Source organism: Mytilus edulis, chromosome 1 (genome assembly GCF_963676685.1).
Source record: "Mytilus edulis chromosome 1, xbMytEdul2.2, whole genome shotgun sequence".
NCBI lineage: Eukaryota > Metazoa > Mollusca > Bivalvia > Mytilida > Mytilidae > Mytilus > Mytilus edulis.
In genome coordinates this window covers 112,705,270-112,723,392 of record NC_092344.1, presented here as the reverse complement: position 1 = coordinate 112,723,392, position 18,123 = coordinate 112,705,270, and the positions used below count along the sequence as shown (strand labels likewise).

Genomic DNA, 18,123 nt, shown 5'->3' with positions numbered 1-18,123 from the left:
ATTTTCATGTAAAACTATGAAAATGCAAGTAAACACTATAATGTTGCACTGAGACAATTTAAAACAAATTTGAAAAAACTATCTCTATGATTACAAATGTTTATGGAATTTTCATGTAACGCTGGGAAGAAATTCGAAATGTCAAAATATTTGTTCAATAATAACATAAGAAAGACAAAAAAACAATGAAAAAAGTCTTGCAAAAAAGCAGTCAGAAAAGCAGTCAGAAAAATAGAAGTTCGAAGGTCATACATACGAAAGGTGCATGAGACAAAGGAAACTATAAATACTATACTATTACGTCTGTGATACCCTTCTTATCTATAGGAATATACAATAAGAATAGTTATGGAATCCAATTACAGGGCAGTTTTCCGAGGTTAAATGTATGTTCCGTCAAATAAATGAATCTTGTAAGGGTCGCATTAAATAAAATGACAACAAACAATTGCACTTTAATCAATTGTAAATAACAGATGAATGGCAAATAGCTTTTCTGTTAATTATTTTCCCATAACGTGGGAAATCTATTATGATAAAGGTTATAAGTAGCACACATTTCTCGATGAAAACACACATACTTCAGTTTCACTGCAAAGATGAAATTGTTTTGTGTATTTACATTAATTAATCAGATTTTTTCCACATTAATTAATTCTAATGTCCGACATACAATGTATGGAGAAGTACGAGGTTTTATTTCATCACGAGTTTCAGGAATTGACGTTGAGGAATACTTAGGTGTTCCGTATGCAGCTCCGCCGATAGGAAAACTTCGTTTTAAGGTAAGACATCTGTTGTATTGCAGTCTTACGAACAAAAGTTTTGTCATTAACAACAGTTTAGAAGTTGAAACAAATTTATGAGAAGAATATTACAAGTTTATACTTCAAACGGCCCTTTTAAAACCTTATGAAAATCATTATTTGATTTTATCTTTACTTTTCTGAGCAACAAAAGAACTAGAAATACCATTGAAAAGAGTCGAAAATTATAATGTTTTGATTTATCTAACGCAGGTCTGTTTAAATGTAAATTACACAGTCTCAACCTGACATAAGTTGGGTATCAACAAAAGAGCTTCGGAAAAGATTAAGACTACAGGACGAGATACCAAATAATTTACAGTCCTATCATGTCCATGAATGGCGAAGGAGAATGTTAAACATGTTAAATCATTAAATCATAATTAAAGTACTATTTTTGTTGCAAAATTGTAACACAAATAAAAATAAATGAACCAATTTAAAGTCATTTTACTTAATCTTGTTTTACAGAGACCAGAAGACCCTGCGAAGTGGTGGCCAAATATTTTAGACACGAAGAAAATTCCGCCAGCATGCCCAACATATGATTTGAAATACATTCAAGTTCACAAACCAACATTTAATATGAAGAGTGAAGATTGTTTGTATATGAACGTTTACGTGCCTAAGGTAAGAAAAGTATACTGCACTGGTTCAGTAATATGAATATTTATTATTATTCATTGTTGTTTACAGTTTATAATGAAAAAAAATTAGTTATAACTTTTAATGAATTAAATACACAGTTCAAACATATATGTTGAAACGTATACACGCGAACCATTTATATCAGTATTTTCAAAATTTACTGATAAAAATCTTAATAGCCTACGTTTAGACAATTACATCAAACTATGTCTGTGAAAACCAGCATCTACCGTTGATTAGATACTAATATTTTGATTCATTTGAAGTGATGTTACAAATCGTCGAATGATTGGTGTAACGAACTTATCAATTTAATATATACTTCAGAACATCTGTTTTGATTCCAACCCTCGTGTTTTATCTACATTAAAACCTTCAAAAACTCTTTTAACTTCAACACGTTAATTAAAATGAAAGCTATAGAAGTTGTACAATATGTCTTCTTGATATTTCTGTGAGATAAAACCCCGTATGACCCTCTTTTACGCAATTAAAGAAAAATGGCATAATTCTGACAAGCATATTGAAAACGCTCATATTTTCTGACTTTGTTGAGTCTAATAAAACATGTAAGGACAAGGAAGCACACAAAAATTGAAGTCAAATAATGACATTACGATCTACATATTGAGATTTTCTACATTACTTAGAGAAACGGTTGTACCAAAATCATTTCATAAAGTCAAAGCACTATGCTGTAGACCAACACCAAACATATACATGGGACCACAAGGCACCATTCCTTACTACCACTATCGTAATGCATTGTACAGTGAACCGCTAAGTCTGGATAAAAATATGCGAGAGGCTAAATATACCAAAGCAGTCGTACATCCATGCAGTGGCGTAGCTATGTCATTATAACGTGTACGCCCGAACCTTGGCATGGGGTCGTACGGCCCCAAGTGGGTCCAGATAAAAGCACCAAGTGGTAGTGGGCTCGAGGGGGCGAAGCCCCAAAAGCTAACGAGTTATCGATAATGAGAAACCTTTCCTGTTAAAAACTCGTCAATAGCAACATACTTTAGAATCTAAATTGTGTATTTTTATGCCCCGTGGGGCATTATGTTTTTTACGGTCTATACGTCAGTCCAAATTTCAAGACAATTTATAAAGGTTTATAAAATTATCATGTAAAAAAAAATATTTCCCGGACCGTCTGTTAATTGCGTAAAGAAAAGTCCGTTTGTCAGTATGATACTGAAAAATGAACGAAAAAAAATCCTTTCAAATTTTGCTTCAGACATAAAATCATAAATAACTTAAAACATAAAATTCGATGTAGGTTTGACAAAGTAAACGACGTTTAACATACTTAAATCCCAGACTGAAACTACTTGTTAATTACAAAAAAAATTCCTTTCATCCGTAAAATACGTGAAATTTAACATATAATTCCACCTTATATAATAATGTTGTATTTTCACTGGATGAGAGAAATGGTATTTTTTACGTTTTGTTTACAAATGTTTTATATACCTGTATTGAGTTTTTCTTTTCTCTGCCGGTTTATATGTCAAAAAGTGTAATACCACCATTGATTTCCCCCTATTAATCTTTGTTAAATTTGCACTTTTCAAAAAAATGTGCAGAATTTATCTTTGTTTCAAATAAAGGAACACTTGGTATGAGTAAAGTTTTATCCTGTCCAGTACTATAGAAAAAAAATCGCATAACATTTTATTGCGTATAAGAAAATAACCATCACTGGAAGTTAACCAATCAAATGTCTCCCCCTTATTTAATCTGTGTACAAGGTTTAGTAACCATGTAACCTCAAGTTTACAAAATATTCTATAGAAATTCCAAATAAAAAAATAATGGTGCTTTGAAATACCCAAGACATGTGTTTATGTCACGTACTCGGGGTAGTGACTTCTGGGTATCGTACCAAAGTTTACCCCTGGATATTGGAAGCTGCACCGTTTCTTATATGTTTATCTTTAATTTGTTAACTTTTGCCTCTGACACACAATAACAATTTGTGGGACGTGTTGCTGTCTTTGAACAGACCTTGTGTTAAGCAACAACCAGTGCTAACCTGTTCACTATTCCAAACCTTGCTAATGTCTACCTATGCGCTACTATCCTGTGCACCGCTATCCTGTGCACTATCTGGCTTATTCAGCCTGTGCACTGCCTAACCAGTGCACGTATTTCCGCACATTCGCCTATGCACCTATTACCCGGTGCGTAAATACAACTTTAATACTCCTGCAACCTTATTCAGGTACGCAGATAGATTCTTATTCAGATTCTATTAATTATTTTATAAAGTGTAAATAATTACCTTTTCCCTTCTTTGAAGCGTCTAGATTATCCATCAAGCGACCCTTGTTCTGACAGCACATCAGCTTATATACTAAGGTTTTGGACCATACCATTTAATTTGGACGATACCATATGTCTTATTCATATGAGTGTTTATAATTACCTAACCCTTAATGCTAAAACGTTTGAATGACGGCCCTTATGTTTACGACTACCGATCGGAATATTTCCGGGTATGCTAACCACGACCGGTCCGTTACTGATTCTAAATATTATAAATATCCATAGCAATGTAAACAAAACAAAACCGAAAGTAGACAACTGTTCAACTTTCAAACATAACGAGTTCGTATAACAATGTTTCAGCTTGATAAAAGAAATAAGATGAACCCTAGTAAAATAAAACAGGTGATCCATGTTCATCACATTTATACCACAGAGATGTTTTACTACAATAACATGTAGGACTAATTACTTACAACTATCAAAATCAAGGGATATTTATTTCGACCTATTTTCGTATACAACGATGTGACGTACCATGATTTTGTGTATTACACCATAAGGGATTCCATTTGTGACTTCTACTCTTTTTGCTAGCAAATCTGACGGCAAATTGGAAAAAAGAGAATTCGGTGGAATTAAACGTATAAATCATGCTTACAAGGAGTATTTGCCAAAAAATACCGGTTGAGGGGGGGAAATTCTCTCGCCTTACGGATCTGAAAATTGCTAACATTTGAACCGGTATGTTGGGTACCTTGTAAGCATGATATATTTGTACAAAAAAATCATCATTATGCCTTGGATATTTTTTTCATCATAAACAAACCTTTGTCAAACTTCCGTAAATTTCACGAAAACTTACCAATATACTTGACTAGATATTGCCGCCGCCGACAAAATTGAGGATTGCTATATCACAAGTTCGACAAAAGTTCAAACCACATCAAATCTCAGCAGATAATGAACTGCTTTCAACAAGAGGATTCACAGTAGATTCAGACTTTAACAGAACACATATATATTATGATACCATTTGGTTAAAAAGTAAATTTCGTCACTTATATTCGCTATAACAAGCCGTTGAAGAAAGAATTACAAGGCCGAGTGTTTTCAATCAGATCTTTTTATTCTATAAAGATTATACTAATTTTTTTTTATCAAAGTGTACGCACGGCCGTTTTGACGTAAACGTAGCTACGCGCCTGCCATGCACAAGAAAGTGAAAATTCATATCTTCATTCAGTTATAAAATGGTTAAGAAGGGCTATAAATCTGTCATTTCATACTGATAAGGCGACAGATAATATTACTTAACAAAAGATGTTTAAAAAAATTGTTAGATTAAAACTTTAAAAGTTTTAGGAAAATGCACAGGCACATATGGAGTTGCCTCCCCCTCCCTCTATTTTTTTGCGTTTATATTTTATTTTTTTTGGAAATATTCTTGAATGTTGTTTATCCTGACTTTCAAGATTTATTGGAAAACCTTATTATTTTTATACGACAGCTAATATTTGGTCCCAACAGTTTAGGAATTAGGGGCCAAAGCAGGGGCCCAAATAAGCATTTTTAGTTTCCAGACAATAACTTGTGTTTAAGTGTATGAATCTCTCTGAAATAATACCACAAGTTTTCATACCAGAAAGGGGTGGTTAGGATTGACTTTGGGTGTTATGGCTCAAACCATTTAGGAAATAGGGCCAAAAAAGGGGGAAAACTAGGGTTTTCTGGTTAATGGACAATTGAGATAATTCAAAAGCAGTGTAAGGGAGAATTGAGAATGAGAAAGAAACCATGTGGTATCTGTGAACTAACATAATATAATTGATGTGACAGTTTAACTTGAAAACATGGTGTTTTCTAAATGGTGCAGTGGATAAGTTCACTTTTTATTCAACATCATTTTGAATTTTAGGGCTTAGTTGTAAGGCTGAAAGGGACATTTAAACTCATAAATTGGAAAATAAACTGATAATGCCATGGCTAAAAATAAAAATTGTACACAAAACACAACATAGAAAACTAAAGACTTCGCAACATGAGTACTAAGTTTAGAGTCGATTGGACCACAAGTTCACGGTAATCTATTTTACAAAAAAAAATAAACTGATAAAAAAAGGACGACCTGAAAGAAACGAATAACATAAAAACCCGACAAATTGTACGTATGTAAACAAAAATGGCTTTTACTGATAGTTTTCAACCAATAAAACATGATATGACAAAATGCTACACGAGAAAAATAAACTGCGTTTCTTTGTTTCAGCATTTTTAGGTAGACGCCTTTACAACAATGAAATGCATGGAATGAAACGATTGTGTTATTTCAGGTTGAGAAATCTGATCTTCCGGTCCATTTCTTTATTCACGGAGGAGATAATGCTGACGGCATGGGTGCCATGTTTGATGGAGACATATTAGCAGCACATGGACAGATGATAGTTATCACAATCAATTACAGGGTTGGCGTCTTAGGTGCATAATCTCTTAAAATAGGATAAGAATTAATGCTGTTTCTTTTCATCAAGTGGCGTTTACAATAACATTTTTTTTTTATTAATTCGAGTTTAAAATATACGTTTTACATAATAGTCAGTAAGGGTATAGCATAAACACATCACATAGATACGGAAAAGTAATAATAAGTATATGATGTCTAAACTCATAATCTATAAAGGGTTAACAAAAGTGATAGTTATATGGTTTACAGTAGATTTTTCACTAAAAAACAGACAAAAACAATACGTATCTCATTATCAATGATTATTGATTCAAATTAATTTTGTAACATTCGTTTTCATTTATATTATAGACTTTGAAAACCCTTCAAAATTTTCATTTGTACAGGGTTTTATGCAAAGCCCGAACAAGGCATTAAGGGAAACAATGGATTAATGGATCAAGTGAAGGCAATGCGTTGGGTTAAAGAAAATATCGGGTTCTTCGAGGGTGATCCGTCCAAAGTGACAATACATGGACACAGTGCTGGAGCAGGAGATGTAGGTCTGCATCTTATGTCGAATCTCACTCATGGTAAGCTGCAAGTTTATCACTTTACAATCACGTTTGATCTAAAATAAGAAACTGGCAACATGTACAATTTATATTGGATTTCAACCTGAATTTAAAACAAAATGCTTAACATATTCTGTTGTTATCTAAATTGAATGTTAGTAGATGTTTTTATCTGGATTAGCTGAGGTCGATACGACAAGTTTAATGAAAATTTAACTGAAGATTTTATGCAATAAAAATTAGTAGTTTGGAAATGTTTTACAAAATATGTAAACTTATCACAGAAAAAGAGGCTAGATTTGTGCATTCATTTTATTTATATTTGATATGCCGATATTAATCGCTATATATGTAATGATTCGAAACGATAATTCATAATTAAAAGCATTTATCAAAATGGTTTCCGATGGAGATTTATCTGGAAATTATAGCACATCGTCTTAACTGTAATATAGTATATGAAGTGTTTTATTTATTTTGCAGGTGATGATTCGAAACGATGTTTTATATTTAAAAGCATTTATAAAATGGTCTCCGATGGAGAAATTATAACCCATCGTCTTAACTTGAATGTAGTAAATGCAATGTTTTATATATTTGGCAGGTCTTTTTAGATATGCAATAATTCACAGTGGTTCACCATTAGCCCATTGGATGATGTCCTCTTGTGTGAAAACCAGTAGACAGAGTGACATTCCCACATCCTGTAAACAAGATACCAGTCCTACAAATAAAAAAGTTGAAGGTCATATTACGAATCTTGTCGCTGGTTCAACCATCGATGATTTCTTATCTTCGATCGTTTATGGACAGGTAAATTTTAACACTACGAAGAATTCATTGTAATTATCTTCCACTTCTCTTTGCCATTCATGCATCTCCGTTTCAATTTGTTTTGTCGGTTTCCATTTCCCATCCCTGAGGGGCTCATCTCATTATGAAGATTTTTGCATACGACCGCAAAAATTGAAAATTTTTTGGTCGTATATTGGTATCACGTTGGCGTCGTCGTCTGCGTCGTCGTCGTCGTCGTCCGAAGACTTTTGGTTTTCGCACTATAACGTTAGTTTAAGTAAATAGAAATCTATGAAATTTAAACACAAAGTTTATGACCACAAAAGGAAAAATGGGATTGATTTGAGAAGTTTTGGTCCCAACAGTTTAGGAATTAGGGGCCAACAAGGGCCCAAATAAGCATTTTCTTGGTTTTCGCACTATAACTTTAGTTTAAGTAAATAGAAATCTATGAAATTTTGACACAAGGTTTATGACCACAAAAGGAAGGTTGGAATTGATTTGGGAGTTTTGGTTCCAACTGTTTAGGAATTAGGGGCCAAAATAGGGCCCAAATAAGCATTATTCTTGGTTTTTGCACCATAACTTTAGTATAAGTACATAGAAATCTATGAAATTTAAACACAAGGTTTATGGCCATAAAAGGAAGGTTGGGAATGATTTTGGTAGTTTTGGTCCCAACAGTGTAGGAATAAGGGGCCCAAAGGGTCCACAATTAAACTTCGTTTGAATTCATCAAAAATTGAATAATTGGGGTTCTTTGATATGCCGAATCTAACTGTGTATGTAGATTCTGAATTTTTGGTCCCGTTTTCAAATTGGTCTACATTAAGGTCCAAAAGGTCCAAAATTAAAATTAGTTTGATTTTAACAAAAATTGAATCCTTGGGGTTCTTTGATATGCTGAATCTAAACATGTACTTAGATTTTTGATTTTGGGCCAAGTTTTCAAGTTGGTTCAAATCAGGATCCAAAATAATTATTTTAAGTATTGTGCAATAGCAAGAAATTTTCAATTGCACAGTATTCAGCAATAGCAAGAAATCTTCAATTGCACAGTATCGTGCAATAGCAAGAAATTTTCAATTGCACAGTATTGCGCAATAGCAAGAAATCTTCAATTGCACAGTATTGTTCAATAGTAAGTATTTTCAATTGCACAGTATTGCGCAATAGCAAGAAATATCTAATTGCACAGTATTGTGCAATAGCAAGACATTTTCAATTGGAGTTATCTTTCTTTGTCAAGAATAGTAGTTGAATCAACTTAAATCATTGTTTTATACAATATACAATGTATATTCACTTTTACTACCAACTGATAAATTAAAACAATCTTTACCATTCAGTGATAACAAGCACTTTTTTTTACATTTTAACATTTTATGATGTATTTAAATGAGTAGTTATTGTTGCAAACTCCATTAGAAATTTGAAGAGATCAGTTTTGGAATAAGGGAAAGGGGGATGTGAAAAAAAATTGGGGGGAGGGGGGTCAATTTTTCTCATTTCAGATTTCATAAATAAAAAGAAAATTTCTTCAAACATTTTTTTGAGAGGATTAATATTCAACAGCATAGTGAATTGCTCAAAGGCAAAAAACAAATTTTAAGTTTATTAGACCACATTCATTCTGTGTCAGAAACCTATGCTGTGTCAACTATTTAACCACAATCCAAATTAAGAGCTGAATCCAGCTTGAATGTTGTGTCCATACTTGCCCCAACCGTTCAGGGTTCAACCTCTACGGTCGTATAAAGCTGTGCCCTGCGGAGCATCTTGTTTTTATTTCACTACCTACATTTTTGTACTTTGATTTCGATTTTGGAAGCCGCTGTCACAATCACGATTTGATATAGTATCGTTCAGACTGCTTTTCGTTTTGTTTCTTTATTGAACCTTTTCTTTTTTCTCAATTTGAGAGATTTAGATTTATTTTATATACAGTACAGAATAGCCAATTTTTGTCAGAACATCACATATTTCTTTTTACGTTACATTTGAAACCAAATTTAGTTTTTATATTTTTGATGTTTGTTTCCTTTGCTTAGAAGAAATAATATACGATATAGATTTGTTTTTTTACAAAAAATACCAAATTCAATTAAATGCTCCTCGGGTTCTTATACTAGCTTGATACGACCGAAGGGATTAAACCCTACACAGTTAGAACAAAGTATTGACACTACACTTAAGTTTGATATACCTCTGAATTTGGATTTTGATTAAATATTTGACACATCATTGGTTTCTTACACAAAATGAATGTGGACAATTAACTTATACTTTTGAATTGAACTTTTAGCTTTTATGTTCCTAAATATCAAAAATCTGAATAAACGATTAGGTTCAGCACATCCATGTACATTTAAGATTTGATTCATTTACTCGTTAATGGACAATATAAGCTACGATTTTTTCTTAAAAAGGAAAATTATGAATACAGCATTCTGAAATTAATTAATACAGAATAACAAACAAACTATAAAGAGAATTACCAAAACATTTAAAAAAATAATTTCCAAAACATCCTGCCTTATTAATACAATGTCCTTGCAAGCCATATTAAACTTACCTCCGACTATTTTTCAAAATTTCTAATAACGGAAAGTAAATTTGAACTATATTGATACATGAAAATTATTTAATGATGCTAAATATCTTTCTTGAATTATGAATCTCTTAACAATTTCTATCAATTTTGCAACACAGATCTTAATTTGAATTGTATTAAACATTTGATTTAGCACATGTTTCTGACGAATAATGCATGTTGTTCTAGAGCTTACAATTTGAATTGTCTAAATTATCAAATTCTAATTACATGGTTGGATTTAGCAAATCAGAGAAGCCCAAGAATTATAGTCTTGATGAAATCAAACAATGTTTAAATTTGGGCCCTTTGTACCTTAATATTGACCAATTTCAAAATGGACAAAAAAATCCAAAATCTAAACACACAGGTTCAGCATATTAAACAAACCCATTAGTTTACTTGTTGTTGAAATCAAACAAAATTCAATTTGAGATTCCAATTTGGACAAACTCAAAACTGCCCCAAACCAAAGAAAAATGAAATTTTTAATGAAAAAAATAATTCTTAAACGGATTAGGCCACAACGCCCAAAATCAATCACAACCTTTCCTTTTAGATATAGAACCTTATGGTACATTGTAATAGAGATCAATACACTTATACACAAGGCAATGTCCAGAAACAAAACAAAAAAATGCGTCTTGGCCATTATGTTTGCCCTTAATTTCTAAACAGTTAAATCAATAACCTCAAAAATCAGTCCTAACTTTCCTGTTGTGGTATGCAACCTTGTGGTACAATTTCATGGAGATCCTAAAGATTATACCCATGATAATGTTTGGAAATCAGAAGTCTTTTGAGGACAACGACGACGCTGACAACGTGATAAGATTATACGAACTGAAAAATTTGGCGGTCGTGTAAAAAGGAGTAAGTCTATGAAACCGAAAACAATAATCTATATAGGGTATACCTTAACTTTATTAAAACGATGCAACAACACAAGTTAAGAAATCTTTGTGTTAACATAGTTTTCAAATGACAAGTGTTTAATTCATAAACGTTTGCCAAGCGCTTGATCGGCCAGAGTCCACACATTTGTCAATATATTTAACAAGGACTAACTAAGATCTTCAAAAATACAATACGCTTAGATATAAACAACGATTAAAAATATTTTTTCCCCAAAAGAAATTACTTTCTATAATCGATCTCATTACGTTTCGGTAACCAAGTGGTCTAAGTAGTTACTACTGTAATCACTAGCCAGTTAATACTAAGATTGTGAGTTCGGATCCCGCTCATGTGGGTGCACTCGACTTCAATCTTAATTGACTAGGATGTCAGTTTTCCTATCTAATGTCGGTGGTTTTCACCGGGCAATCCGACTTCCTCCACAAATAAAAACTATACAAATCAAATCATGATGTTTCGTTTCATCAACCAATATAAAGTGGTAGTTTATTCTTGTCTCAAATTAGAACGGGTTACATCCTTCTGTTGGTAAACAGGTTGGATATTTCAAACGTTTTTGCTGATATTTCTCAGTTTGAATACATTGTTTGTGTTTGCATGATAGATGAAATAGAATAATCTTCATATTGATTAATAAATCTTTTATTTGTCCTGTACTAAGTCAGGAATATGGCAGTTGTTATCTAATGATTAGTTTCTATTTATGTTGCATTGTTGTTTGTTTAAGTTGCACTTCAGTGTTTCTGTTGATTTGTTGTTCTTCTTCCAAGTTGATGTGTTTCCCTCAGTTTTAGTTTTTAGCCCGGTATTTCCCTCTGGTTTAGTTTATAACCCATATTTTACAGATAAAACTGTTGGCTTTATTTGTTACAGGATGTATTCAAGGCTGTGGTGGATGGAGAATATTTAACAGAAAGTCCAGACAAACTGTTCACATGCCAAGCACCTCATGTCGATTCTGTTCTATTTATGATGGCGCGTGACGAAGGATTTGAACCACGCATTTCACGTATGTGAATATTTTTTATTAATGTATTATTATAAATCATATATTGCTATGAAAGATCATGATTATTCTTTTCAAATTATTTCCTTCAAACTTTGGATCATCTTTCAATTTGTTGTTCCTAAAACTTCCTTTGTTTGTTAAGTGTACAGTAGAAAATAAACTAATCATAGATACCAGAATTGAAATTTTATATTTACGCCAGATGCACGTTTCGTCCACAAAAGACTCATAAGGACACTCGAATAAAAAAATGTTAAAAGAGCCAAAATAAAATACGAAGTTAAAGAGCATTTAGGACCAAAAATTCCTAAAAGTTTACCATATACAGCTAAAGTAATCTATTCCTGAGGTACAAAAGCCTTAGTATTTTAAAAATTCAAAGTGTTGTTAACAGTTAATTTATAATTATGAACATATCAATGATAACTCAAGTCAACACTTCTGGGCTGGTGATACCCTCGGGGAATTTCAACTCCACCAGTAATGACGTCGACCCAGTGGTTGTAAATAAACTCATCATAAATACCAGGATTTGAAATTTTATATATAGAAAATTATACCTGTAGCACACATTGTTCATTCTGCATTTACAATATAAAACGCAATTGTTAATAAATTGCAGAATAACCCTTTAATACCGCAGTCCCACTAGGCCACAATCGCACTACGATCTTTGAAAAATTTTTGACAATCGTAGTGCGATCATGCAGATCATAGTAAGGTTGTAGTACGGTCGTGGTGAGGTCTCCATGATCGTGATGAGCGTGGCCAACTTTGAACATGTGCAAAATAAGCGTGGTGCGGTTGTGGCGAAATGAGGTCGTAGTAGAAGCGTATTAAGAACGCAGTAAGGTCATGGTAAGATCGCAAAGGTCGATGTACCATCGTAGCGACAGCATAGCGAAAGCGCGTCTCTAGTCGGGGAGACTGCGTTACGATATCACAGTGACTTTACTACGACCTAACTACTACCATCACATTCTTACCGCGACTCAAACACGCTTCCACTACAACTAAACCACGTTTAAACCACGCTTATACCACGCTTATACTACGCTGTTCAAGACCATAGTACGATTTTAGCACGACTACATTCATACTACGATCATCATGCTTATTGTCCTTGTCATATATAATTTACAAAAGCTCTCTAGCTTTTGTTTGTCTGTATGTAATTTGGACCTCTTTTACTTTATCTCCAACAGTTTAATCATTCTTGACACGCACATCTGTGTCATCCGTATTATCGTTCACTTAAACATCATCATTTGATCTTGATGGACTAGCAATAACTTGTGATTCAGGTTGGATTGGTTGGTCCGACATATATCTTCTGGATCATGATTCGTTCGTTACTATCCGATCACCCTCTGCCTCTAACTCTAGACTACCCTTACCCTTAAGTAGATTTTGGTTGCAGGACTGCGTTGTTTCGGAGAATGTGTACGTATCAATGATAAATAGAAAGAATGAGACAGTATTTATATGGAACGCGATGTTGACGTTATTGCTGAGAGCGTAGTAAGATCGCGGTATGATAGTAGTATGGTCGTGGAAAGAGCGTGCTATGATTGCAGTAGAAGCGTGGTAAGATCGTGTTACAATCGTTTAAATCGTGGTATAGTCGCAGTGAGGACGTGATTTGCGAGAGAGATCGAGATAATCGCAGTTAGGTCGCAGAATAAGCGTAGAGAGATCGCGATAATCGCAGTGAGGTCGCATAATAAGCGTGGTGAGAACGTGGTATAATCGTAGCGGGATCGTTGTCGAAGCGTAACGAGGACGTAGTAGCATCGTGAATGCAACGAAAATTTACATTTTACCTCACCATGATCTGAATTTATTTTAGATCCCGGTGAGTGTGGTGTGATCGTGGTCTAGTGGGACTGGGGCTTAAACGAGTATGCAAATATGTATTTTCAGAGATATCAGAGTATTATAGATACAAAAGTATAGATGTCTTTTTGGAACAGTACAAACATATGTTTCCAAAGACATTTGAACGTAAGTAAAACGTATTTACTGTTCAAAATGTATTTTTCATTTCGTTGACTGTAATTTAAAAAAAAAATGCATAAGATTAGACTACAAAGACATGATAGTAATATATTTTCATATGAGTAAAACGAAAATCACTCAACTTCACGACAGACGAAAATTCCCAATAGGAAGAGGAACACGAACTATACAAGTGATTTTATAGTAAGTTTTTAGATACAAAAATAAACATAATCGTCATATGAGGCATATATGTAAGACACAAAAACATACTCATTCCATATTAATGTGAATAGGAGGGATTCTAATTCCTGTTGGTAAAGTTGTAAAATCATATTCCTCTGTAGAATTTACAACGCAGTCAGGTTTGAATGACCGTTATAGAATTTCCATGATAGAGATGATCACGAATATTTTCTAAGTGTCGGAACCACAATCACGTTCTTTCTTCCTAAGTCGTGTCATAACCGAATAAGACTTATCAAATATTTTTAATAATCATGAACGACACGATTGGTCCAACTCGTTGAATAGGTTTTGCTCATTCATGACAACTGGTTTCACTAAGTTTGAACGGATTTTTTTGTAGAGGTTTTGATGACCAGTCTTTAGTTTTTATGTTGTGCTTAATATACTGTTGTAATTCTTTTTGACGAGTTTCTATCAGTCCATGGTGTGTCTGTTTCTCGTCTACTTGTGATTTCTGATTTTTACCTTTGAAACTAAGCATTATTATCGCTATTTTACGAAATGTTCCTTTGACCTTGCTGACTGATTATTTCCTTTCTCAGCGGAGTCCAGTGATATGAAAATCATTGCTTGACACTAAGGGGGCACCACGTGGCGTTGTCAATAAAATTGACATGAAAAGGACAACGCAACAAGGTAAAATAGCGATAAACAGATTATCATTAGTCATCTCAACTCGATTGCTTTTCTCACTTTCGCTGTACCGGCTCAAGCGAAAAAAATGATCTCGTCGAGATGATCAGTCATTATCTATAATTACATGTTCCAGAAAATCACCCGTCAGTTCATGTTATTTAATATATTAAAAGGTTAATACTATGCATGTGTGATACGGAATTCAATGTGGAAGACACTTCATTTTACTTTGCGACATTTTTGGCCGTCACATACAATGTTCATTTCTTCATTATAATTCTTAATTGTAGAATAAGAGATTTAGTATTTGCTTCTTGAATTTTATGTCATCTCACAATTATCACGTAACACATTATATACATATCAATATATAAATTTTCATAGGAGACATTAAAAAAGTTTATGAGGAATGGAAGACGAATAACATATCACAGTTTCCCCATGTAAGTAAATTCTACTAATAAAAATGTCCCACTAAATTTAGCTATTTTTCTCATATCATTCACATATTTGTCCAAAAACTGACGAAGGTAGGATATTTATGTATAGTACAAGTTTGTATTTAATGTTTAAAGCAATTGAATTCTGATGTCTTTTAGATGAACTAATTCGAAAATATCAAACATCATTAACAGTTCATGTTTTAAATACGGAAACCATGCATCTACGAAAACAAATCCCGGTTTATAAACATTAAACAATCAACAATACCGGTAAAAGACAACAATCAAACATCTACAAAATATATACAAAACACACAGTAATTCTTTACATACAACTTCAATACATTAAAAAAAAAAAAAATTCTTAATGAAAATTAAACTTCAATATAAAAGAAACGTACGACAATGGTCACTGCCTAAACCTCGATAGTTAAATCTCGTGCAAACTTTCATTATATACTGACTGCCAAAACCGATTTACAACTATTGTGAAAACACAATAGAATAAATGACATACTTCAAAAATTATACGCGAACCGCACCTAAATATATGAGTTCATTGTTCATTGTGTCGTTATAAAGTATTAGTTAATGTTCTTTGACAGCAACACGTGACTGTTTTTATTTCCCCCTAATCTAATTGAACGACCTAGAGATACACTTATTATTTCGTTTCAGTATTTACACATGAGTGCAGACATCGTTTTCTTCATGCCAATGATAAAACTAGCAGATATGATTTCCGAGTGGATGAAAGATGTTTATGTTCTCAGTTTTGAGTATATTTCTCAGAATATATCGGGTCCAGACTATATAGGTAACGTATGAATACTCTTAGGATTCGTCAAATGATAGATAAACACGCACTTGTAAACAGATACAAATTGAAAATACAAAAGTCATAGAAGCGAAAGAGCAAAACATGTGCATAGTCTGTGAAAATCAGAGAGAGGAAGACAAACAGTTTTAAATAAAATAACCACTAGCTGCAAGCAAGTAATTTGAAAGACAACCACCCTGTTTTATAGAAGAATTTTTTTTATTGCCTAATAAACCAAAACAAAAATAACTGCCGATGTCCAACAAGACAACGTGTACGTTACATCAATGCTTAGGTTAGACGTATTTTATCAAATTACATCATCTTCATTTAACTCGTAACCTCCTTGTTGTAGCCTTATAAATACAGCTTTATAATTCAATGTGCTAGCGCTTAAAACTAATGTTATTCGATTTGTTTAGCAAACAGTTTTATATTTTGTCATCTAGGTGTTCAGCATGGTTGGGACTTATTCTATGTTTTTGGACAGCCATTAGTTGGACATCCAGGTTTTACTTACACACCAAGAGATGCTGCTGTCGCACGGGAAACTATGACATTAATTAGTGATTTTGTGAAAAATGGGTAACGATATATATATGATTTATATAGATATTAATTTAGCGAATAGAAATAATTAGGCCACAGTATAACTATCAAAAATGTATTTAAAGGCAATAATACTACAGCAAAGGTTCTTAGCAATAACCTTATTTATGTAGTAGGATATGTACTGTCACGCTAATGACAAGGGCAAACAGATGAAAACGTCCTATGATAGTAAATATCAGAACCTTTCTTCTAGATAACTTCAGAAGTCAGCAGCCACGATTCTACTTCATCAAACTATCTCCCCGTGGACGCCACCTTATCGTTTAGGCGTGAACATGAAAGACATTGGAGGGATAGCTAGCTATCAATTTGGTTCTTTAAAACTTTTAATGTACGTTACGGCTTTTTACCAACTAATGTAACGGAATTTTCGAAAGTATTGTAGAGAAATACACCTACTATTTTACTCATAATAAAAGTATTTCTCTTGACCCATCAACTTCATATTTCTAGAGATTTAGATTAAACGCATATTTATAATGAAATTTGAAGCAAGATATGGCACCAAGTGTTTATTGTACGACGTTTTCAAGTCTAAACAGTCAACTAAAAACTCCGAACTTAGTCTTTATATAGCACAATGTATTATCTTACAAAGATATAGAAACTCCATCCCACAATATGAGTACAAAAACGTCTCACGATGCAAAACAATACAAAATTATACACCAACTTGAAGGCCACAGAAACATGTATAAACAATACGATATACCAACTTTGCTATCTTTACGTTCTATGTTGTTTGTTTTTTTTCAACTAGATATCAATGAAAGACTTCTTGTATGTCAAATTGCAAATATAATTGCAAAATTACACGAATAATACTTTTGTTTTGATGAGTTCATATCCTTTTTACTTGTTTTATTTTGTAATTTGCAATAGTTCTGTTTTCTAATTTGCCATACAAAAACTTGACATATACACCATAGGTTTCCCTTTGACGACAGAAAATACCAAACGAACCATGTTCAAAGAGAAAAATTCTCAAAACAAGGACATACAACATTTAAATATTATTTGTATTCTATTTCAGATATTTATCTGCTAAAACAGAAGGAAAACTTCAAACGTATAACTCCTCGATGAAAACATATTACAGATTTGATTATTATAATCAACAAACAAATATCACCCTTGAAACTAATTTTAGAGAACCGAGAACAGAATTCTGGTACAAACGTCTTTTTACACAAACATTTGAATGCAGTGGAGGAAATGAAATTCTTACAAAAATTGAGATTTACAGTTTTATAGCAGTACTTTGCATTTTATTAAAATGAATAGAAATATATATTTGCAATGTG

At 32.9% G+C, this 18,123-nt stretch overlaps 1 protein-coding gene across 1 annotated transcript; it reads left to right on the top strand.

Annotated features, from left to right (window-relative positions):
• Positions 1-518: 518 nt before the first annotated feature.
• Positions 519-18,123, top strand: LOC139500444 (neuroligin-4, X-linked-like). The gene is made up of 11 exons (XM_071289185.1): positions 519-785; positions 1,278-1,436; positions 6,062-6,206; positions 6,579-6,764; positions 7,351-7,559; positions 11,926-12,061; positions 13,985-14,065; positions 15,329-15,387; positions 16,066-16,204; positions 16,657-16,792; positions 17,853-18,123. Exons 1-11 carry the CDS (start codon positions 600-602, stop codon positions 18,097-18,099), a joined length of 1,683 nt encoding a protein of 560 aa, XP_071145286.1. The 5' UTR covers positions 519-599; the 3' UTR covers positions 18,100-18,123.

Excerpts from the sequence above, each read along its gene's own strand:
- LOC139500444 (XM_071289185.1), top strand. The coding sequence starts at position 600 with ATGAAATTGTTTTGTGTATTTACATTAATTAATCAGATTTTTTCCACA. Across the intron at positions 786-1,277 it reads TAGGAAAACTTCGTTTTAAG|AGACCAGAAGACCCTGCGAA; the intron begins GTAAGACATCTG and ends CTTGTTTTACAG. Across the intron at positions 16,205-16,656 it reads ATCGGGTCCAGACTATATAG|GTGTTCAGCATGGTTGGGAC; the intron begins GTAACGTATGAA and ends TTTGTCATCTAG.